At 52.2% G+C, this 23,940-nt stretch overlaps 1 protein-coding gene across 1 annotated transcript; it reads right to left on the bottom strand.

Moving 5' to 3' along the window:
• Positions 1-2,629: 2,629 nt before the first annotated feature.
• NAA60 (N-alpha-acetyltransferase 60, NatF catalytic subunit) lies at positions 2,630-23,831 on the bottom strand. Its single transcript, XM_068146939.1, has 7 exons — positions 23,721-23,831; positions 11,061-11,176; positions 9,586-9,715; positions 7,763-7,859; positions 4,787-5,021; positions 3,794-3,978; positions 2,630-3,319 (listed from the first exon to the last, which is right to left on the bottom strand). The coding sequence occupies exons 2-6, from the start codon at positions 11,168-11,170 to the stop codon at positions 3,822-3,824; spliced, it is 729 nt and encodes a 242-aa protein (XP_068003040.1). The 5' UTR covers positions 11,171-11,176; positions 23,721-23,831; the 3' UTR covers positions 2,630-3,319; positions 3,794-3,821.
• Positions 23,832-23,940: the final 109 nt, after the last annotated feature.

Raw genomic sequence — 23,940 nt, 5'->3', positions numbered from 1 at the left:
CTGGCTCTGAGTGCAGCAGCACCATAAGCTGTGTTCAGCTTTGCTGGTGAGTTACTCTAGAACAGCTCCTGTGCCCAGGGGCATCGGGCAAGGCTCTGGGGAGAAGCTGTCTGTACTGCTGTGGGTGCCAGAGCACCTCCTGGGTGCTGGCTGTGTGTAACGGTTTCTCCTGGCTGTGGAGCCCCACTGCAGCCTGCACAGCTGCAGCTTTTCAAAGCCCAGGTCTCTGCTGGAGGAAACATTTCAGCTGAGCATCAGTAAAATCCTCCTCCCTCAGCAGCCCTGCTGGAACAGGGCAGATTCTGTGCTGGAAGAACAGCTCCCCAGTCTCTAGCCTTACCCTGTCCCTCCCTCTGCCCTGCTCAAAGGTGCTTGCAGCCAGGGCCACCCCTAGCCTTGTGCAGGGGGCCTACGATCACTCCACCTCGCAGACCAGCAGAGCAGAAGGTCAGGTGAAGGTGCTGGGTGCAAGCTGCTGCGCAGTGACAACTCAGAAGAGAGGTTTGGTTTAATTGAAGACATTTAGAGACAGGCTGATGGCAGCAGCACAAGGCTCTTCCATAAATAATAGGCTGGGAGGTGGGGCCACCTCAGAAGCCAGGGCAGCAGGAGGACAGCCCAGTCATAGCTCTCCTCATGCTCAAGTGCTGCAGCTGTGGAGTTTGGTTGTGTAAGGGCCAGGATGGAAAAGTGGAGGGAACATCAGTCCCAGGCAATCAAGAGAGCAAGAGGGATTTGTTCTGGTCCAGGGAAAGCAGGTGCTAAGGAGACCCAAGGGCTGGAGGTGAAGAAACTTGAATCAATCAATAGGTATTAAGAGGAAAATTGGATACGCAAAGGAAACCCCAAACCCAAAAAGTGAGTCTGGTGAGTCTGGAGTGGTGATTCAGGTCTCCCCTGGGGAAGTGCTGGGGCTAGAAGAGGGGCACAGTGGTCTTATCCTACCCTCCCTGCTCCTGAGGGCCAGCTAAGCTGTGAGAGGTGCAGTGGGGACAGCCAGTGCCTCCCCACCAGTGCCTCAGCAGCCAGCCATGGGTTTGTAGTGGGCAGAGCTGGGGGGGCAGAGAAGCACACAAGGGCACTGCCTGAGCCAGCAAGGCCAGGCTGGAGGCAGCTGAGCTACCTCAGTAGGGTGGTGGCAGTCAGAGCCTGGCCAAAGGCCCCAGCTGGTTGCACAGCACAGGAAGGGGATGCAGAGGGAGCCCCCAGGTTGCAGTGCCATGAGGGCCTCAGCAGCCCTGCCCTGCTCTTGTGCAGGCAGCTCCACCACATCCCTACAGAGAGGACTTGGTGGCAGCAGGCTGCACACTCACCAGGCTACCCCAGTGCCCAGCCCCAGCCCTGGGCACAGGTAAAATGCTGAGGGGCACCTCAAGCCCAGGCTGCAAGCATCAGCCCCAGCTCTGCCTGCTGCTCCCTGCCCCATCACACAGCCTCTGCCACCAAGCTGCATCCCCTGAGCCTTACCCAGCCTGCTGCATGCAGGGCAGAGACCACCTCACACCCAGCTGACTGCACAGGGCTGCTGGTGCTGCCACCCTGCAGAGGACCCTCTGGAGCACTCTGCTCCAACAGCCTCAGAGCAAGGCTCACACCAAGGACAGCCTCAGCTTCTTGTGGCTTTGCATGTGTCCAAGGAGAGACTCCATCAGCTCCAAGCTTGACTGTCCTCATGGAATCCCCGTTATACCTTGTGGCAGTTAAGGAGCTAGAGAGAGCCCTTGGAGCCCTGGAAGAGGGACCAGCAGCTCCCCACAGAACAGCCTTCTGCTGTTCCACACCATGTCCTGTGTGAGCCCCTGGGGCTGGAGCAATCTGCTGCAGCAGTGGGGGCTGTGGAGATGCTGTGCTCACTGGGGCTTTCCATACCAGGGCACACAGTGCCAGCCCTGCAGAGCAGCAGGCAGAGGGAGGCTAGTCCCAGGCACCCTCCTGGGGAGCCAGCCTGGTACCACAGCAGACTCACCTCTTGCACCCTGTATGAATTTTCTCCCATCTCAGGGCTGACAGACACTGACCCACTGTGCAGTCGGCCAGGCTGCACAATTGACAGACTTCTCCTTCCCTTCTGAGCCTTGGCCCTCGCTGCTTTGTGTCTCATGGCTGGGTCTTGCCTGTGCGTGCTGCCAGAGCTGGCACTGCCCATGCACACAGGCCCTGCACCGGGCCTGGCTCAGGCCTCAGCTCACATCCAGGTTCCAACTGGTGAGGGGAACGAGGAACACAGAGCTGGGCAGGAGAGCCTCAGCCAAGGAAGGGGAAGCTGGCAGGGTACAGGAACTGCTGCACTTCTTCCATGGGCCTGTCTGGGGGACTGCACGCTCAAAGCAAGGTGCTCACTGAACCTCCCAAGACAGAAGGCTGCAGCACGTGGGGACCTCCATCTGGAGTGGACAGGAAGCACTGGTGAGCTGAGGCCCAGCCCTACACCAGTGAGCAGATGGGAGGGCTTCTCTTCAGCAAGGAAAAGCTGCTGTGATCTGTGCATCCCCAAACCTCCTGCAGGAGGCCAGCCCCCTGGACAAGGGCTGGCAGGACCCTGCAGGGCTCTGGCAGCAGCAGCAGCTCTACACCCCCCAGCTTCCCTCCCCTGCTGTGTTCCAGCTTTGGACAAAGGCAGAAAGCTCTGTACAGTATAATATAGATATATATTTCACTATGAAATAGCAATTTCATTCCCTGCCTTCTACTTGATACATCCTCAATTAGATGCTTCGTTTTAGGTGATTCCAGAGGGCTGTGGGGCTGGGTGGGTTCTCATGCGAGGCAGTTGCCCTCCCTGGAAGGTAACTGCAAGAAGCACCAGCAGCTGACTTGGCAGGCCCCAGATGTGATCCTTGCTCCCCACTTCCCTGGCACCAAAGGCACGGCTGAATATTCTGCCAGCGGCCTGCCAGGGCACTCAGGGCTCATTTGCATGCTTGGTCAGTGCACCTTCATTAACCTCATCAGCACTGCTTCCAGCAGCTGTGGGTGGGAGCAGCAGGGACCTCTCTCCATCACGTACACAAGTAGGAGCAAACCAGAGGCGAGGGACGTGGCAGGGACGGTGCGACATGCACACAGGGGTGAGGCAAAGGGCCTTCAGCCAGGGCACAGCCTGGCACCTCGCACGCCAGCCAGGCCTGCCCAGGCGGCTCGCAGGCTCCAGGCCACGGGGCTAAGTCAGGGCTGCAGCCCAGCAGGTGTGGAGTCTGCCAAATCTTGGTCAGTGTGTGGAAGGAAGAGGCTCCTCCTGGGGCTGGGTCTCTGACCAGGAGCTGTCATCGCCGGGATCCGTGCGGCGCCGATGGTTCAGGAGATGGGAGGAAGAATGAGCCTAGGGAAAGAAGAGGGCAGCTGCCTTGGGGTAGCCAGGTGTTACAGGTCACCTCAAGCCACTGTCCTGGAGACCTTCTTGTCAGATACATGCCATGCAGCTGGTGGCAAAGGGACTACCAGTTACTGTGCTGGGACACAGAGCTAGGGGAAGAGTGAGGACCCAGCAGCTCTGGGCCTTGGTTTAACAGAGCTGGGAAAAGGAGAGACAGCAAAGACAGGACAACTGTCAGGCTCCAGGCTCAGGTAAACAAGACCAGAGCTCAGATTCTCTTCAAATGAAACCAGTAGGGAGCTTGGCCCCAGGCTGGAGAGCAGAGCAGAGCAATGCCCCAGACACCTTATGTAGCAGCTGGCCCAAACAGCAGAGCTGCAGCTGCAGCAGCCTGTGCTGCGGGATGCTCTCGGCTGCCCCAGGAGAGTGGCTGTGGGGCATGGCCAAGGAGGCAGTGAAAGAAGCTCCTTAGGCACCCACCTTTGCTCTTTGTACATCCTGGGCTCAGTCACATGGTCCTGCTGTACTCAATGCCACTCTTGGCAGAGATGCCAGACCAGGGCAGGAGGCTGCAGAGGAGGCTCTGGGCTTGTCGGTAGATCCTCTGGGGGATGGAGCAGGGGCTCAGGCTGGCCAGCGTTGAGCCAATGTGCTGCAGGTAGTCAGTGGTCATCAGTTAAGGGCAGCAAGATCCACACTGCAGCTTCACAACTGACCAAAGAGACCCTGTGGACTGGCACTGCCCAAAGAGATCTCAGGACACAGGGACAGCCACTCTGCTCAGATCTGCTCCTGTCAGTTGTCTGCTCCCCCTGCCAAAGGCAGGGCTGCCTTGCACTGCAGTAGATGGCAAATTTGAACACTGGCTGCAGCTTAGGTGGGAAATGCTTCCTCTAAGCAGCTGCTAGCTCCCTTTGCACTGCACAGCATTCCTATGGGGATGGCAACCCACCCACCTGCCTGGAGGGGTCTGGGCTGACTGGCTACACTGGGAAAGATCAAACTGCTTCTCCATGATCCAGCCCCTGAGACAAACTCCCAAAGTCAGCCTGTCGAGGTCCAGGCCAGGCCCGAGTCGCAGGAAATCCCAGGCCACAGGAAGCAAGACCGGGGGCTTCTCTGCTGTGCTCCTGGCCAAATCCTGCACCCCACAAGCCACAGCACATCTCACACTTTGGCTGAACACCAGCACTTGCTAGCACTGGCATAAAACCTGCTCCAATTTAGAATTCAAGGTACCGCCCCACACTGCCTCCCCGAGCTGTTCCTGGGACACCTTGGGCACAAATGGGTCACTGACACATCCCTCCAACATCACCTTCCTTCTGGCTTTACATTAACCTTGCCTCTCTGCAGGCACCAGTCCCCAGACCCGGCCAGGTCATGCTTTGCTGGGCTGCTGCTGTCAAGCCAAACCAGAGTTTGGGGTCTGCTGAGTGCTCCCTGGCTAACCAGCGCGGGGGTAAAGGATATAAGATTGTCCAAGGCGGGTGGCCGCCGTTGATGTAGAGGACGTAGGTGAAGCCATCTTTGAGGACTCCTCTGATGGAATAGTAATAGGGCAGGTAGTGGTGCTGTTTAAAGTCTCTGTTTTCATAAAAGTTTATTGCTGTGTTGTTAGTGGTGAGGACGTGCAGGTAGATGGCTTTGCAGTGGTCTTGGGCGGTCGTCGATATATGGTCTTTCAAACTCTCAAGCAGGAGCGAACCTGTGGAAGGCAAGAGCAGCAGAATCACACAGTGCAGCTCACAGAGGATGTTAGGGGTTGGAATGGGCCTCTGGAGATCATGGAGTCCAACCCCCTGTCAGAGCAGGACCACGTAATGCAGTGCAGGTTGCACAGGGATGTATCCAGTCAGGTCTGGAAAGTCTCCAGAGAAGGAGACTCCACAACCTCTCTGGGGAGCCTGCTCCAGTGCTCAGTGATCCTTACACTAAAGAAGTTCTTCCTCATGTTGAGGTGGAACTTCCTGTGCTGTAGTTTACATCCACTGCCCCTTGTCCTCTCACAGGGCACGAGGGAGCAGAGGCTGTCCTGTCCTTCCTGACCCCAGCCCTCAGACATTTATAGACATTTATTAAAATCCCTCTCAGTGTTCTCCTCTCCAGACTCAACAGCCCCAGGGCTCTCAGCCTCTCCTCACAAGGCAGTGCTCCAGTCCCTTCAGCATCCTGGTAGCCCTCTCTTGGACTCTCTCAGCTACCTGCTAGCCCTCTGTTGGACTCTCTTAAGTAGATCCCTGTTCCTCTTGAACTAGGGAGCCCAGAACTGGATGCAATATTCCAGGTGAGGTGTCACTAGGTCAGAGTTAGAGCAGGAGGAGAACCTCCCTGGATCTGCTGGACACACTCCTCTTAATGCACCTCAGGTTCCCATTGGCCTTCTTGGCCACAAGGGCACATTGCTGTCCCATGGATAACTTCTTGTCCACCAGGGACACCAGCTGCCTCCTCAGGGACAGCAAAAGGCTTTGCAGGTCCCAGCTGAGATCTCTTCCCCCAGGGTCTAAGCAGCAATTGCTGCACATGCTTGAAGACCCCAGAGCCCACCACTTCTCACAGACCCTCTGGAGGAACCTCCCAGGCTCTCATCTTGCCTGTGAGCACAGCTTCACAACACAGATCTTACGCAGACACCAACTCCTGGGTCAGACACCACAGCGATGAGCCAGACAGGGGAATCTGACAGTAGCAGTCAAGCAGCTCAGGGCTCTGGGGGAGGTCAGTGACTCATTTTCAGTGCTATCAGTTCCATCACATTTCTCTGTTTCAAAGCTATTATACACAGCCCAGTGTCAAAACAGAACTTCACAAGCAGGTTGCTGCACTGTGTCCACTGAACTCCAATGAAAATCTAAGATCTGGTCAGATTTAGCTCCCTTCTAAGGAGGAGAGCTGAGGCAGAATCCCATTCAACCTGGATTTTCAGCAGAAGAAACCAGAAAAGGGCAGAGAGAATATTCCAGTGCCAAGAGACAAGACCTGAAGGTTCACCCAAAGCACCACAGCACGGCAGGAAGGACCCAGCAGAACCTGCAGAGAAACCTCTTCCCTCAGGTATGGTAACCACAGGCTAAAGAAACAGCTCAGCTAACACAAACACCCAGATGAGATCTCTGCTGCTGTTCCACCCCCACCACAGCACACAGGACCTTCAGCAGCACCCACAGGAGCTCAGAGCAGAAATCACCAGCACTGACTTCATGGTGACTTGATACTGAGTGAGAATTTCTATCAGCCAAGCACAAGAAGCCACTGAGAGACACCAACAGGAGAGCAGTTTAATTCTGCTATGAGATATTCCACTCTTCCATCTCACAGAAACCCAGCTGCCCTCTGGTTTAAGAATAGCAGAGAACTAGAAACCAAAGCCTTTTATGCCTGCCAGAGAAAAATGAGAGCTTTAGTGCTCAGAAGTATGCCTGGAGGGAAAAGCTTCCTGCATGAAAGACTTCAGCTTCAAACACAAGCAGAAGAACTCTCAGAACTCTCAGGAGAAAGGTCTCAAAGAAGAAGGTGGCAACAGCTTTTTAGGTTATTTTGCTACAGGTACAAGCCCAAAGTCTTTGAGAGAGCACAATGACATGCTGCAGGGATGCAACAGGTACAGGAAATACTGATTCTGAAAGGGGAACATTCCAGAAAGATGGAGCTGGGAAAAAGAGAAAATGACTTAGGATTTGGAGCCTGAAAGAAGACTCAAAACCACCACAGTTTCAGAGGAGTCCTCTTTACCACCCTTCCTGAGCACTGTTCTGTGCTGGGATCTTCTTTCTACAGAACATTTCCCTCCAGCAGCATTTCAATACAAGTTTTAAGCACAGTGCTCTTCCTGAGGACCCTTCTGGTCATGTCTTTATGGATCCTATCAGCTTGTACCTCTCTAAACATGCCTGGGGAAGAAGAGAGGGCTTGAAGAAGATGAGGGCTTGAAGAGACTCCAGATGTCCCACACTGGGTCATGCTGCCAAACCTGGTCTGTTTCCTTCCACAGAGCAAAGATCTAGATCAGGCTTGAAGTGGCAGCAGAAGAGCACTTATGTGATGACAAAACCCATCCTGCTCTGACTGGAGATAAGCCCTCCTGACTGCAGCATTTCCCAGTGTGAAGGGCTGCACTCTCAGCACTTTCAGTCAGTCTGAGCAGCAGGAGTGCAAGTTTTTGGTGTGCTCAGCTGACCCCTGGGGACACAAGGGACAAAGCCTGGTTGTGCTCTTCAGAAACACCTGCACATTGTGCTGTGCCTACAGCAGTGAAAACAACTCAGTGCAGCTGCATGGACACCAAGAAGGGGATGCAAGTGCATCACCTTCCCACCTGCTCATACCAGTCTCCACCAAGCTTGTTTCAAAGGGTAGTGTGGTGAAATGGTGGAGCTCCTTCACCCATGCCCACCACCCACACATGGCAAACACCAGCAACAGAGTTGTCACTCAGCAGCATCTTACCTATTCCGTGTTTCCTGAACTCCTTCACCACTCCAAGACTTAGGATGTAAGCAACTTGAGTGTCCACAGGAAAATTGGAAGCTAGGATGTCTCCATCCTGAGTGGAGATAGGACAAGACATTTAGTAGGATACCTGGGGAGGCACAGGGGGAAGCAAGAGTCCTGTAGTGGAACATGTGAAAGCAAGGACACAGCAGGAAGCTTCTCCACTGAGCAGTCTCAGATGAGGCTTCTGGAAGGGATGTGGGGAGTTAAAAACATCCAAGCATGGTGCCTGAGGGGTTACTCCTACTTTCATGTCACCTTCCCAGGCATGAACACAAATCATGATGTTTCATGGAATCATAGAATTGTTTTGGTTGGAAGAGACCTTTAAGATCATTGAGTCCAACCATTCTCTGACTGTACCAAGCCTGGTGCTAAACCATGCCTCTGTCACTCTGAAACACACCCAAGGATGGGGATTCAACCACCTCCCTAGGCAGCCTGTTCCAGTGGTTGAAAACCCTTTCAGTGAGGAAGTTTCTTCTAATGTTCAACCTAAACCTTCTCTGGTGCATCTTGTGGCCATTTCTTCTAATTCTTGTTGCTAGGAAGAATAAATCAACCCCTACCTGGCTCCAGCCTTCTGTCAGGGAGTTGTAGAGAGCCAGAAGGTCTCCCCTGAGCCTCCTTTTCTCTAGGATAAACAACCCCCAATTCCTTCAGCCACTCAGCTTCCCTCACTGTATACATTATTTGTGGGCTTAGGTACAGCATGTATTTGCATTCTTGACCAGGAAGGAATCAAAGTGTTAATTCTGGAGCAACCTAGCAGTGTCTAGATCAAGGCAGCAACAGTCATTGCCTGCATGCTCCAGCTGAGTTTGGTGTCACCTGGAGATCTCTGTACTGCTGCAGAGGACAAGGAGCATGTTCTTCAGGCTCACTTGCCTGGAGCAGTGTCTGAACAAGGCCCTGGCTTTCAGCTTGGCTGGAACAAGAGCCTTTTGTTAGAGCTGCTGAAGGTGCAGTTTCTGCCTCGGTCTAGCTGTGAGGTGAAGCCAGACAGCTAGAGTGAGTAGAGCCACAGCTCTTGGTACCTACCAATATTCAGGTTATTGCTGATGGCCTTCTACAAGTTCTGCACTCACTGCTCTGCCCCTGCTTTTCCTCCTCCCCTTGCTTAGACTGTTTTCCCTACACTGACCCAACTCTTTTTTCCCATACTGTCTCCAGAGACCACCTCTTCCTCACCTCTCTGCTGCACTGTGTTGCCTCTCCTGGCCTCCAAGCTCTGCTATCCCTGCAGCTTGAGCTTTCTGCAGCCTGCTTACCTCTGCTTTGTGCTCGAGACAGTGACCCTGTAAACAGAGGAATTTCTGCAGGAAGTCACAGCAGTGACAGACCCAGCACAGCTAAGGAATTTTAAGCCTTCCCTAAGAGATGAAGAGGTTGGTTCTCCCACAGCTTCACATACCTCATTCACCAGCCACAGCCAGGCACACAAAACCAGCCAGGCAGCAGTTAAGTGTCCTGCTATGCTGTCACTTTTGGATTCTGCCTGCATGATTTGATCTCTTCATCATCAGTGCATGGCTGCCTAGCTCCAGCAGGAAGAGACTCTGTAGTAGCAGGCTGCTCAGCAGCCCCACTGCTCAGACATCCCATCACCCACGCTCCAGCAGCTGGAAATCAGCATCTTGCTTTCTTAGAATTAACTCAGGATTGCTCTTACAAGCATCTGGATGAAGGGGGGAAGAACACCCAGAGCAAGTTTCACCCCAGCTAACCATGGCAGGAGGTGGCCTGTCTCCTGCTGAAGCACAGGTTAGTAGCATTACCTCTTTATGCACCTTTGTTCTGCTCTTGATCTCTGCCACTATCATGCCCACGATGGAGCCTCTGTAGGTGGCTGCGAGGGAAAAGAACTTCTTGTTGGAAGTGATATCTCGGTACCATGAGTCAGGGTACCTGGGAAGGAAGAAAAAACGGGGATGTTCAGTAGGATAGAGCCCACAGGAGCAGGCAGTGCCACAGCCAACACTGTGCTGAGGTGCTGCTCAAATGGAAATGGGCAGCAATGCCTTTAAATGCCAGCCCCTGGAACCACAGCCCGATGGATCCTAGCCAAGACTAAGGGAGGGAGGCTGGAAGGGCCATCTTGGCAAAGGCATGCAGCCAAGGAGCTCAGCCACAGGTCAGTGTAAAGTTCTTTCTGTGCTACTAATTTAGCTTATTCCATGAAATCTAGGTGAAGAAGCTGATCACCTTTCCTGCCTAAACTGTGGTGTGGCAGCAGTGAACACCGGACAGCTGCTCCTGTAACGGCCTCCTGCCTTGCTGAGACAGCCACACTTCCCTTTCACAGTCATTGCCCAGAGCTCTCACTTCCATCTTCAGCAAGTTATTTTTAAATGCAAGACCCATCTGCCCTCATCTAAGAGGATCTCATTAACTTGATACATGTGTGGAAAAAAACCCACTGCATGTTTGTACCCCAAAATCACATCCCCAGCCTCCAGCTCTGGAAGGGAAATGAGGGGACTCTGATGTACTTCCACATGAGACTTCAGCACACCTTGTGTTCACAAGAGCTGCAAATTCAACATGTGATGACTGTTTTTTCTGGTTCATTACATTTTGTGCAATATTAATTACAATCCACTAAAATCCTCTATAAACCTTCCCACCAAAGCTAAAGGGGGAAAAAAAGAGCCTTCAAGGCTACAGCTGGAGCTTCACTGGCTGCTCTAAGGCAGAAAGCTCTGTCTGTCCCTCAGGGAAGCTCCTTAGTCCTGTGCAGACACAAATGGGGGTCTGGGGAACTGACAGAGGTCAGCCCCTCAATGTCCTTCTTGGAGTGAGGGGCCAAAATTGAACCTAGCATTCAGGGTGTGGCCTTACCAGTGCTGAGTACAGCACCATAACTTCCTTGTTCCTGCTGGTCACACTACTGCTGACCCAAGCCAGGATGCTGTTGGCCTTCTTGGCCACCCGGGCACATGCTGGCTCATTTCTAGCCAGGTCTTTCTCCCTGCCAGGTCTTTCTCTGCTGGGCAGTTTCCAGCCACTCTGCCCCAAGCCTGGAGCATTCATGGGGTTGTTGTGACCCAAGCGCAGGGCCTGGCACTTGGCCTTGTTGAATCTCATCCCGATGGCTTTAGCCTATTGATCCATCCTGGCCAGGTTCCTCTGCAGAGCCTTTTGACCCTCCGCCAGATCAGCATGCCTCCCAGCTTAGTGTTATCTGCAAACCCACTGAGGGTGCAGTCATGCAGATCATTGATAAAGACATTCAAGAGCACCAGTTACATACTCTATTGGGAACCAGTCACCACAGAGCTGTTTCACCCTGTCTATGTCATCGTGGCAGAGCAGACGCAGGTTTACGTCCGTCAGTGCAGTCGGGGGCACCTCCTCTGTCATTCACGCCTGCAAGAGAGGAATTGGGAACACATTAGGAATGAGGAGGCACAGATCCTGACCCTCAGCTTCAGTCAGCTGTCTGCACAAAGGCAGCAGCAGCTTCTCAGTATCAGTCTCTCTTATCAATAAAGTTCTTCCTGGCAGCATGAGTTTTGAAGGAGGATGAAAATAACCCACGGCCCTGCTGACCTCGTGCAGGATGCTCACTCTGATGTCTTCAGCCTCTTTTAACAAGGTACTGGAAGGAAAGAAGCAAGCAACAACTGAAGTGGTTGGTAAAAGCATTTGCAGCACAGAGGCATGAATGAAGAACAGGGTGTAGGCAGGACAAAGCCCCTGTGAGATTGAGCACAGAATGCAAACAAGGCAGGCAGAGACAGGGCAGCTGCAGGACTCTGCACTCTTTCAGCGGCTACCTGCAGTTCTCTGTCACAGATCTGTCTCTCTCACCTCAGCACTCCTAGCCCCAGGTAAAACAACCAGAGCAGGATGCAAAGAGAAGAGGGTGGCTACCTCTCATTTTAAAGGCAGTTTGGTTTTGGTTTTACTTTTCTTTCCCCTGTTTTAAGGGGCCAAAACCTTGGCTTGGAAATGCTGAGCGACAAGGGCGAGCTGCCGGCAGCGGCGTTTGCGTGCACCTCCTGCTGGAAGGGCTGCTCAGCTCTCCACTGCTCTGGCTTTGCAACTCAAGCAGGAGAAGGAACAGATTTCAAGGGGCCAGATGTGCCATTTGAGCAGTTTCAATGCAGGAATCACATCACCTCCCTAACACACTGACTGGCAAGGACACATGAAAGGGGCAGGCACAGGCAGTATCCCGGTTTGTGACTGCTCTCCCTCCGCTGCACCCCAAAGGGAAAACCAGGCTGAGCCATACAATCCACAGCCCACCCCTAAATTCCTCTTTTAAAGTCCACAAGCCAGCTTCTTTCTGCAGTTCCTTGACAGCCTGAGAGCTGGAGTTGTTCAGGCTGGAGAAAAGGCGGCTTCAGGGAGACCTTAGAGCAGCTTCCCAGTACCTGAAGGGGCCTGCAGGATTGCTGGGGAGTTTTTAGAAGGCCATGGAGTGACAGGATGAGGAGTAATGGCTTCAGACTGCAAGAAGCTGGATTTAGGTTAGACATTAGGAAACAATTCTTCCCATGAGGATGGTGAGGCACTGGAACAGGCTGCCCAGAGAAGTTGTGGAGGTTTCAAGCCTGAAAGCATTCAAAGCCAGGTTGGATGGGGCCTTGAGGAACCTGGTCTAGGAGGAGGTGTCCCTGCCCATGGAACTACATGATCTTTTAGGGTCCCTTCTAACCCAAACCATTCTGTGATTCTGTGATGAACTGGTAGAAAGCAACTCCCAGTTAGCACCACATGGTGATGGCCAAAGAGCAGAGTCCCCAGGTGCTGAGGTCCTTGGAGCTCAACATCAGTGCTGAAAGAGAAGGAATCAGCACTGCTGACAGGAACAGTGGGAGCTCTCATCCACCATCCTCCCAGACAGCAGCATAACACCTCTAGGCTCATCAGCCTGGATCTCCCAGGAGGAGCTCTTCCACTGGTTAGTGTGTGACTTGGAACACATCAAACAGCCCACAGAGCAACAGAAGAAGGGATACAGTTAGGGTCTAGAGGAAATTTTGCCAGCCCTTCTCCCCCCCAGGTAGAAAGAATGGCAAAATGCTTTAACAGAGCAGAGGTCCAAAGATGTTCTCCAACAGCTCTGGAAAAAGATGAAATGGGCTGGTGTTTTGTCAAGCAAGGGATCCTTCCCAGACACAGCCTCCCTCCCAGCAACTCGCCCCACACACCTCCCCGAGAAGGGCATCCCAGGGGACCCATGCATTGATCTGGATTGCCTGTTCTTCTCCAAAGAGGCCCCTAAAGAGAACCACAGCTATTTCACAGCCTGTTCTAGGATGGGGGCTGAACATCTACCAAGCAGCCCACAGCTTCCACAACTGGTTCAGATGCTGCTTTCAAAACTGAAGCACCTAGAAACCCCACAAACCTCCTTGCTGCTTTTAAAACTAATTTTACACTCCCAGAACTGGCTCAAGCCCTCTGAGGCTAGACTTTGAATGGAGGCAGTGAATACACTCCCCACCACCAGCCCCTGCTGACCTTTTATCATGCCTCAGCTTTACCCTGTGGGACCCTGAAGCAAGGGAACGTTCACTTGCTGCAGGTGATTTGTTCCTGCTCGTGGAGGTAGCAGCAGTGGGGACCCCAGTCCCACCCACCCTCTGCTCCCAGCCTTGCTAGCCCCTTTGCTGAGCCATTTCAGACCAGTGACCCACCACTGGATCACGAGATGAGGGCAAAATTGTTCCCAGACCAGAGTCAAAAGCTCAGGTAGCCTAAGATCAGCTTCAGGGAAGGGAAAGGAGGGAGGAGCAAGCAGTTGCTTTAAGCCAGAGCTGCTCTGGTTGTGGCAAAGCTCCAAGGCCTGCTGCATCACTTCATTAGTGGGCATTAGGCAGTGCTCAGGTTCGCAGCGGCAGTGCTCAGGTTCGCAGCGGCAGTGCTCAGGTTCGCAGCGGCAGTGCTCTCTCTCATACATTTTATCCTTCTGGAGAAGTTTTGATGCTCCTGTAAGGCAACAGCCCTTCTCTGCCAGCCCTCTGGGCATTAATACATCAGGGGGAAGCGAAATAACCACGACAGAGTCACGTTGTTGCTCATGGGAAGAAAAGACAAGGGCCTAGGAGCAGACTTAGCCAGCAGCTGCTGCAGGAGAGGCAGAGCCAGCAGAGGACACATTCTTGTGAGGATTAGTTCATGTTTATTTAACACTACATTCTCAAAGAGCTGGGCAAGCATTATGCATTATCCTGCAGCTGAGGCCAGCCTTAAAAAAGTAAGCCATGATTGTTTTGTTCAAGAGGATAAGGCCCCTCCCCTCAAACGCAGACAGCAGTTTCCCAGCACGGGTTGTGTTTGCAGGGCCCTGCTCCGTGCGCTTCGCCTTACGGGACCCAAGCCGAACGCTGCTGCACGCCTCAAGAACACTCTTGGGGACACTCTTGGGGCACTGTTTTCTGCCACAAGGTTTTAGAAGAGCAGCCCTGTGCACCTTCCTCCCTGGCCTGCTGCAGGAGCTGGAGAAGGTGGCTGCTATGACCAGGAGAAATCCCAGGCAACAATCAGTTCTTTTCAGTCCCAGGTGAGAGCCTCTGGCTCTTCAGGTATCTGGGTGAACAATGCTTCTACCTCATGCATCCTGTGCAAATGGGCTGGAGTTCAGCACTGCACCATCACAAGATGCTGGGTTTATGGATTCCGCCCCCCCCCCCCCCCCCCCCCCCCTTTTGGGCTTCAATTTCCATCCAGCTCATGAAAATCCTGAATAAAAAGAAATGTATCCTTTAGCAACAGGTAGGACTGACAGAGTTAGTTCCAGGCAGAGTTAACCTAAAGCTAAAGCTAAGTGAGTATTAACTAGAATGATATACATGTATAACTTCCAGTAAGGGGTGTATGGGCTTCACACCCAAAACCCACTGTGAAGGACTCTTCTTCACCTGCAGAAACAAAGCTAGATCAAAGCTCACCAAAACTTTCTACTTTCCAGCTGAACTACTAATGGAAACCAAGTTCCCCTGAACAGAAAGAAGCAAGCCTGCAGGAAAGAAGGAAGGAAACCAAGCAGTGGCACACTGCTGGATCCTACTAGTCATGTAGCACTGTCCCAACAGACTCAGTGCCAACCACCCCACTATGGCAGGCTCCTCCACTATGAAATTGTGCAGACCCTTATTTGCTTGGGCTGAAGATTTTCACCTCCTGCAACTGAAAGCATTTTCTTCAAGCACACTCCAGTCAGATTATTAAGGATAATCTGCTGCCATTCCACAGAAGGAGAAGATTAAGTTCCTCCAGGCAACTCCCAAGAACATACCACATGTGGGGCAGGCCCAGGGAGCTGCAGTGGTGCTGAGCAGTGCGCAATGCACTGTGTGAGCTGGCCCTTCCTCTGGCTGTCAGGCCACGTCCCTCTGCCTACGGCTGCACGTTCCTACCCATCACCACAGCAAGGGGCACAGGCACAGGAGCATTTCACTCAGCCCATCTGCCCATCACAAACACAGACTGGCAGATACTCCCTGGAAGATTTCTACACACACAGAGTGGGCCAGAGCTGATTTCCTTGTGCCCGGTACCCTCAAAGGTGATGCTCTGCTGTCATCACCAAACCCTTGTTTGCGACTCCTGTCTGGACAGTCCTCAAATCCCAGCCAAACAAGATTTCCAGGGAAAAGAAACAACAACTAATGACATCTCTCCCACTTGTAAAATAAATAGGATTAAACAAGGCCAGAGGGAGTTTATAGAGCTACTCAAAATGCAGCACAGAATGCAGCACAGGCACATGTTGGCTGCGACTGAGCATCACTGTCCCCCAAACTGACACAAACTCTGCTATTGTCTGAGGGGTGTTACTACTTTTGGAGCACAGCCCTGTGAGGAGAGGCTGAGGGAGCTGGGGTTGCTTAGCCTGGATAAGAGGAGGCTCAGGGGAGACCTTCTTGCTGTCTACAACTACCTGAAGGGAGGTTGTAGCCAGGTAGGGGTTGGTCTCTTCTCCCAGGCAACCAGCACCAGAACAAGAGGACACAGTCTCAAGCTGCACCAGGGGAGGTTTAGGCTGGATGTTAGGAAGAAGTTCTTCCCAGAAAGAGAGATTGGCCATTGGAATGTGCTACCCAGGGAGGTGTTGGAGTCACCATTCCTGGAGGTGTTTAGGAAGAGACTGGCTGAGGCACTTGGTGCCATGGTTTAGTTATTACATGGTGTTGGATGACAGATTGAACTGGATGATCTCGAAGGTCTTTTCCAACCTGGTTAATCCTATCCTATCCTATCCTATATCCTATCCTATCCTATTCTATCCTATCCTATCCCATCCTATCCTGTCCCATCCTATCCTGTCCCATCCTATCCTGTCCTATCCAGAGGACCAGCAGGAGTTTTCACAACTCTCTCTACTTTATGCTATCTGACACTGGGGATTTGCTTTATATTAAACCATTCAATCTGAACCAGCCAAAGGTCTAATTCCCACAAAGCAGTGAAGATTTCCCTTCTGCACTTCATTCTGAGCTTACTGTGTTTTTAGGTTACTGGTCTCACAGGGAATGCTCCACACAGACACCCATTAGCAAGCTATCTTCACTTAATACAATAAAACTGTCACTGGATTTGAAAGCATCATGAATCTATTACCAAGAATCTCAGAGAGGTGCTTCTAGGACTTAGGGCAATGCTATCCAAGCAATAGGAGATGGATCTTGAAGTATTTAAATACTTGGTTTGCTCCCTCCTAGATACTACTTCAGGTCTGATCACAGAATAAGGTTGGAAGGATCCTTCAGGGTTCAACCCATCTTAGGTCAGGTTGCTCCAGTCCACACTCCCACTTAACATCAGTGAGAAGCAAATCTCTGCACCGTGCCTGGACTCAGACTAATACTTTTGCACCCAAAGGTGCAACTGCAAAGCTGGGGTGTTAGATGTGCTGCCTGCACCAGCACAACAGTCTCTGCTCTGTGTGCAATAGGAGCTTACCTCTAGGTGCTGTTTGTTACACTCCAGTTATCCCATGTGATGCTCCTGCTCCTTCCAGGAATCCCATGCAGGTTCATTTTGGACAACAAAGCAACACACAAACCCCAAATGATGATTGTCCTCATTCCTGGTATGGCATGCAAACCAACAGAGCCTGAAGGTAAGAGTTCTGAGCAGAATGGAGATTGTTCCACTCCCTTTCTGAACCATTAATCACATCCCAGGGGAGTGCTGCCCAAGGCTGCCATCACTTCATTCCCTGCATTAGCAGAAGCAGATGTTTGGAGCCAGTGAGACTCCTAATGAGCAGTCCAGGATAAAATGACTGATTTTGTGCCTTGGTCTGAAACTAATGTACTGATAAGGCTGCAAACAGGGTCTGGACACTAGACTATGCCATTTATCACACCTTTTGACCCAGGCACAATGATTTTTTGTCATGTCTACCAGCACCTCAGAGGCCCTTGTAGTCCCCTGGCCACTCAGGGACGTGCACTAGCACAAGACTTTGAGTCTTAAACTCCTCCAGCAGCAGGTTCCTTCTGGGCAAAAAAGTGCCCTCTTCAACCACCTTCCTCCTGCACAATCTCCCAGGCTGCCACATCTCAAGAGGATGTTCAAGAGGACACAGTCGCAAGCTGCACCAGGGGAGGTTTAGGCTGGAGGTGAGAAGAAAGTTCTTCCCAGAGAGAGTTGTTAGCTATTGGAATGTGCTGCCCAGGGAGGTGGTGGAGTCCCCATTCCTGAAGGTGTTCAAAAGGGGACTGGATGTGGCACTTGGTGCCATGGTTTAGTAGTCATGAGGTGTTGGGTGACAGGTTGGACTTGATAATCTTTGAGGTCTCTTCCAACCTTGTTGATACTATGATCTTGAAGATATGCCAGTAGCCCAGCCCTTCTCTGTGCAACCCCTTTGCTTCCAAGCACCCCCCAGGCTCTTAATGAACTTGTCTCCAGGACATCACGCTGGAGAAAAGACTTTTGACAGTGCCTGGACTTTCTTCCCCAGTAAATTCATCCAGGGCAGTGTGCACAACCAGTACACCCCTGCAGTGGAGGAAGGCAAAAACCAGTGAGCTTGGGGAAGAAAGTGCTGCAAAGACAGATGAATTTGTCTCAGAGGCAGGGAGACTGGAGAGTAACCTTGGGTTGAGATACAGCTGCAGCAGTGAACTGTCAGGTGCTCTGAGACAATTAACAAATGTCTTCCTGAGCTAGCCAGGCAAGCATGGGGAAAATAGATACAAGGCTGAGCTCAAAGTATACAAATAAAGTACAAAAAGTTTGAAGAAAGCAAAGGGCCTGAGCTGGCTTCAGTCTGCTTGTCCCTTCCTGGTGACTGCAGGTGCTGAGCACCATTCTGGTGAGCATACAGAAACCAGGACACACATGACATTTGTGTCTGGATTCCACTGTGCACTGCAGTTGCTGTGCTATGCTTGTCCTGTGGTTTTAGTGTGTTGAGTATCACCCTGCTAAATCCAAACCCCAGTGAACCCCAAACATGCCAAACAAGTCCATCTGGTATTAAATCCTCCTTGTGTGGACTGTCTGTGAGAGCCTGGCCAGAGCACACTGGACTCAGGCAGCCAGGAAGGCAGCACTGTGGCACACAACCTGGGAAAACCCATCCTGGCTTTCAGCCTTGCTCCCAAAGGCTCACCCCACGCTGCTCAGCCCATTTGTCCTCAGCCCTGAGATCCTGACAACATCACTCTGTGAAACGCACTCAAGCCTCATCCCCAGCTCTGCTCTTCACTTTCCATTGCACCCAGACTGAGGCACGCACACCACAGCACTAAAAACCTGGAAGCCAAACCCCACAGAAGCCCAGCAATTAACACTCTGGCCTCCTGCCACGAAGGAGCAGGATTTGAAACAGACCCCAAGAGGATATTAAAAAGGCATGATGCAGTTCCACCTGCGCAGCGAGCAGCACGCACTTACTTGAAAGGAAAACACTTACTGGCGCTGAAATCCTTCCCTAGTGGTATCCCTGAGCCCCTGCACGCTTCCCTTTGCCTTGCCGGCCTTCCAGCAGCAGGAGTGGCAGCGTTTTGCATATGAGATGCCTCCTGAGCTGTTCTTTCACCCTGCAGCTCCTGGTACACGCATTACTGGAGCCCTGGCTTTCGCAGGAGCCGGTACCAGGATAAAGCCTCTCCGATGCAGACGGCAAAAGGCTTCCTGCTGCCCCAGATACGGCGACTCCCGCGGGAACGGCCAGCAGGGCTCTCTAAGAGGGCTTCGCCGCTAAATCTTTTCTCGTTAAGACGCAGAAGAGAAAATCTGCTTTGAGACAGGAGCGCTGCAGGGAGCTAAAACCCGAGGGTCACACTCACAAGCAGGAGCCGGGCAGAGGAGAGCTCCAGGACCTCGCCAGTGCCGAACACGGCAATTTTCCAGCAGGCAGCTGCTCCTCCAGGGAACAACAAACCCACCCCAAACGACTCATCGCACATGCAGGCTCGCTGCCATTTCTGAATCAGAGCAAGCAGCGACGCACAAAACCTATGTAGTGACTGAAAAAAACAACCTGCCAGGAATTCAGCTTTGTGTAGTACAAACACTGGCAGGGGGGACTCCGAGCTGCCTCCATTTCCCACACTTGTCCTCATTACCACGCTCGATAACGCCCTGTCCCCTCCACCTCCACCGCTACAGGAGACAAGTAACTTTGTAGAGGCTGTTGCAAACGAGGTGCTTTAAAAGAACAAGAGCTGGGACAAAACCCAAACCAACATTCCTTCCCTCCTTGGCAGAGGAGTGCCCCAAACTCGCACCTCCCCAAGATCCTGAATTCAAACTCTGAGCCAACATGGCTCCTTCTCCTTTTCTTTCCGAGTGGTGTTTTCCAGCAGGCTCCACTCAACACCTGCCCCCACTCCACTGCTCCTGTCTTGAGCTACCAACACCTCACATGGATTCTGGCATAGATGTCTGCTCTTGCAGCCACAATAATACCTTGAAAAGGAGAAACTGTAAGCACCTCCCATTCCCACCTTGCTGTGAGGAGGAAAGTGTGGGTGGGAGGACAGGGCAGGAGACAAGAAGCTCTAGGGTTTTTGCAACACCCTGCACTGAAGCCATCAGACAGGCTGCGACTGGTTAAAGGCACAGGAAGGCAGGACAATGCCTCTCCAACAGCGACTGTAGACCGCACTTAACTCTGGAGTTTGTAGCAGAGAGGCTCAGCTAAGACAGAGCTTTCTCTGAGTTTACACTGACCAGCTTAGCCCAACTGTTCCTTTAAAAGCATCTTAACACCAGAGGAACAAAGCACTAACAACAGCAGGGGGATGGCACCGAGTCACCCAAGGGAGCCCTGTTCATCACCAAAAGCTGCCTCCAGGCCAGCAGCCTGTGATGAGCAGGAGGGCAGAGCTGGAAGGGCTCTGATTCAGCTCCTCACTCACGAGGAAGTCCCCAGCATTGTACCTGTAACTCCTCAGGTATTTGTCATCTAGAGTCAGCCTTTGCAACCACAGCTTCACCTGCTCCGGCTCATTCCATGAATTATGCTAGGAGTGGCAAGGTTGGGGATGGAGAGGTGAAAAACAACCAGGAATAAAGAGAGGAGGTGGCTTCCTGGGCGGCAAGACCATCATTTCACACCAGCTGATACCAACACCACCTTACCAGACTACACCAACCCAACACCTATATTCACAATACATCCCACCCCCATAAATAAACAACCCTCCAGGAAGAAATCATAGAATGGCAGGGGTTTGAAGGGACCTCTGGAGATCATAAAGTCCAACCACCCCTGCCAGAGCAGGTCACACAGGAATGCATCCAGGCAGGTTTTGAAAGTCTCCAGAGAAGCAGACTCCTCAACCTCGGCTGGCAGCCTGCTCCAGGGCTTCACAACCTCACAGCAAGGAAGTTTTTCCCTCATGCTGAGGTGGAACCTCCTATGTTCCAATTTGTGTCAGTTGCCCCCTGTCCTGTCACGGGGCACCATTGGAAAGAATCTGTTCCCTTCTTCTTGTCCCACACCCTTCAGATATTTGTAAACATTAACACACACCCCCAAGTGCAAACAAAGATCACCCGTACTGGGGAAAAAAACAGCAGACATGGAAACAGTCCCAGACTTCATTAACAAAAAGAAATACACAGTGTTAAAGGCTCTTGGAGCTCCAAACTACATAAAACCATGTTTCTGCATTCCACTGGCAGTTCCCACAAGGTTTTGTGACACCTGAGGCCAGCCCAGATACCTAAAGCCACAAGAATGGCACTCTGGTTTAGGAAAAGAAGAGTGCCACAGGTTTTAAGGGGGCAGTGACAGGGCAGCTCCTCAGTGATCACTCAGACATGTTAAGTTGTCTCACTTTAAACAGATCAAGCAACCAGCTAAGAGAAGCAGCAGCAGCTACTTCACAGGCCTGCTAGAACAAGACTGACTTGCTGCTCTATGGGGCTTCAATTGCTACCAAGATTAATTCAAGACCTAACAGAACTGCTGCTTTTAACCAGCAAGTTAAACCCACCTGCTCAAAACCCTGGCATCAAGCAGTACCCAGTACCACTGCTTCTGACTGGGGGGTGGCTCCAGTGCAAAGGAAGAGTTCACAGTAATTATAAGAGGTTGGGAGAGAGCTATGGGCTTGTTTAAAAAGAGCCTCACTCCTGAGAAAGCTGTGGGAGTTTATTCCTAGAGGGAGCTGGTTCAGTTGGAAACCAGCATGCACTAGCATTTCCCAAGAGCTAACAGAATTGTCCTCCCAGTAAAGGGTTTTGTGGAAACTAAGCTGGACTCAGGACAGCCTATGGCAGCTAAATGGAAGCAAATCTAGGATGAATGCACAATAAAAGGAGATTGCAGCTAGAAACCATTCACCACTCACAAAAACTAGAGAGTAGAAGAGAGAAATAGATTTGCAACAGAACTGGCTGGTGATCATTGAGGACAGGGCACAGAATCAGATCCTGGGCTGCATCAGGAGAAGTGTGGCTAGCAGGTCGAGGGAGGTGATCCTCCCCCTCTACTCAGCCCTGGTGAGACCCCACCTGGAGTACTGTGTCCAGTTCTGGAGCCCCTATTACAAGAGGGATGTGGAGGTGCTGGAACGTGTCCAGAGAAGGGCCACAAGGATGATCAGAGGGCTGGAGCACCTCTCCTGTGAGGACAGACTGAAGGAGTTGGGGCTGTTCAGTCTGCAGAAGAGAAGGCTCCGAGGTGACCTCATTGTGGCCTTCCAGTATCTGAAGGGGGCCTACAGGAAGGCTGGGGAAGGACTTCTGAGGATCTCAGGTAGTGATAGGACTAGGGGGAATGGAATGAAGCTGGAGGTGGGGAGATTCAGGCTGGATGTGAGGAGGAGGTTCTTCACCATGAGAGTGGTGAAACCCTGGAATGGGTTGTCCAGGGAGGTGGTTGAGGCCCCGTCCCTGAAGGTGTTTAAGCCCAGGCTGGATGAGGCTCTGGCCAGCCTGATCTAGAGTGGGGTGTCCCTGCCCATGGCAGGGGGGTTGGAACTAGATGATCCTTGTGGTCCCTTCCAACCCTGAATGATACTATGATACTATGATTTCCAGGACAGGGAAATCTAAAGCTGTTCACAGTTGTAGATAGCTCACACAACACCAAAATGCTAATAAAATGGCAGATGAAGTCTGTAAGCTGGTAGATAAAAAAGGAATGTAGGTTGGAGAAAGGCAAACACTTCCTGTTTGTGTTATCCACTGAAAGAGGAGAAAAAAAAACCCAAACCAAAACAAACCCCAAGATGCTCTCAGAAGCAAGCTGCCTGAGTACATCAGTGTGCTGTGCAGCTGCAGTCAAAACAGGATACTGGGAATTAGCAGAACAAACAGACCTGGCAAAAACACACATTTAAAAAGCCTTTGGTCTAAGCTCGTTGCAGATATTTAATGTCTCTATTTACCTGTCAATAAAAGGTCAGACACTCAGCTGCAGCCAGGCAACTCTCAAGAGAGGAGAGAATAGTGCAGTGCAAGGCCAAGGTTCAGGGGAGCTCAGCATGGTCACCTAGCAGGGGCTGGCTGATACTGGGAGGTGCTACAGCATAACAAAAGCAAGATAAACTACGACAGAGGTCAAACTCCAGAGTAAACATAAATATTGAAACAGCTTGATGATTATTTGATATCTATAATCAAGGGTGAATGTCTAAGAGCTCATGGCTGGAGCCAGTAATTCCTGTGGCAAGGACACCACCCTGGTTATTATGAGAGGAAACCAAATCAGCAATTTCAGCATGCTGCTTTGGCAGCCTCTGAAATGAAAATGTCATTTTCACCATGTAGATACACCACAGGTATCACCATATAGATACACCACAGGTACAACCAGCCATTGCACAGCCCAAGGAACCAGGCACAGCAACAGGCACACTTCTGGCAAAGCCTACTCCCACCATGCCAAGCAAGAACCCCTGTGCCACGAAGCCTTTGGGACATTTAAGGTTCAGTTTGATCAGAAGCCATTACAAATTTCAAGATACATGCTGTAAAGCGATTCAGCTCTTACACCACTTCGATACAAAGCCGAGCAACGGCTCTCTCTTTACTGAAGCCCTACAGGCTGCTTCAGAGACTTCTGTGCGGCACAGAGAAGCCAAGCTGGGGAAGAGAGGGATGTTTGTGAGCCGTGACCCGGGCTGTCAGGGGACAGAGAGCAGCCAAGAGAGCTCCTGTGCAAGAGAAAGAGCTGGATCTAGCGACGTAGGTCACATTCCCGGCCCTCCCAAGGGAAATTCTGCTAGAGTGGGAAAGGAAACGGAGACGCATTAATGTTGCAGCCGCCCCTGCGCTGCTGGCTGAGCGACCGAACGCAACTCGGAGTCTACTAGGTGAAGGAACAGGGCAGCCCGAGGGGATCGGCCTAGGAACTGGGGGCTGGAGTTGCCATGGCGACCTGCGCCCAGGACGGGCCCGGCCGGACCCGTCCCGGAGGCAAGTCGCCATGACAACCGCGATCCCCTGCTCGGCTCCGAAGGCCCCACCGCGCTTCTCCGCTCACCTCGGAGTGGCGGCGGGCGCGCCGCGGGGCGGGCGAGTCGGTTCAGCGCATACCGAGCGGCGGAAGCGGGCGACGGGCCGGCGGCCGCGACGGACACCTGCGGGTACTTCCTGTGCCCGGGCACCTCGCAGTAAGAAGCCTCCCTATAGGCTGGCCCAGGGCACGTGACGAGGGAAGCCGCGCAGGCGCACACGTTCGCTCTCCCGAGCCAAGCGGGAAG

This window comes from Melanerpes formicivorus, unplaced genomic scaffold (assembly GCF_026170545.1).
Source record: "Melanerpes formicivorus ecotype bairdi unplaced genomic scaffold, bMelFor1.0.p_v2 SCAF_14, whole genome shotgun sequence".
Lineage (NCBI taxonomy): Eukaryota > Metazoa > Chordata > Aves > Piciformes > Picidae > Melanerpes > Melanerpes formicivorus.
Note: the sequence above shows the minus strand (reverse complement) of the source record. Positions and strands in the feature narration are given on the sequence as shown.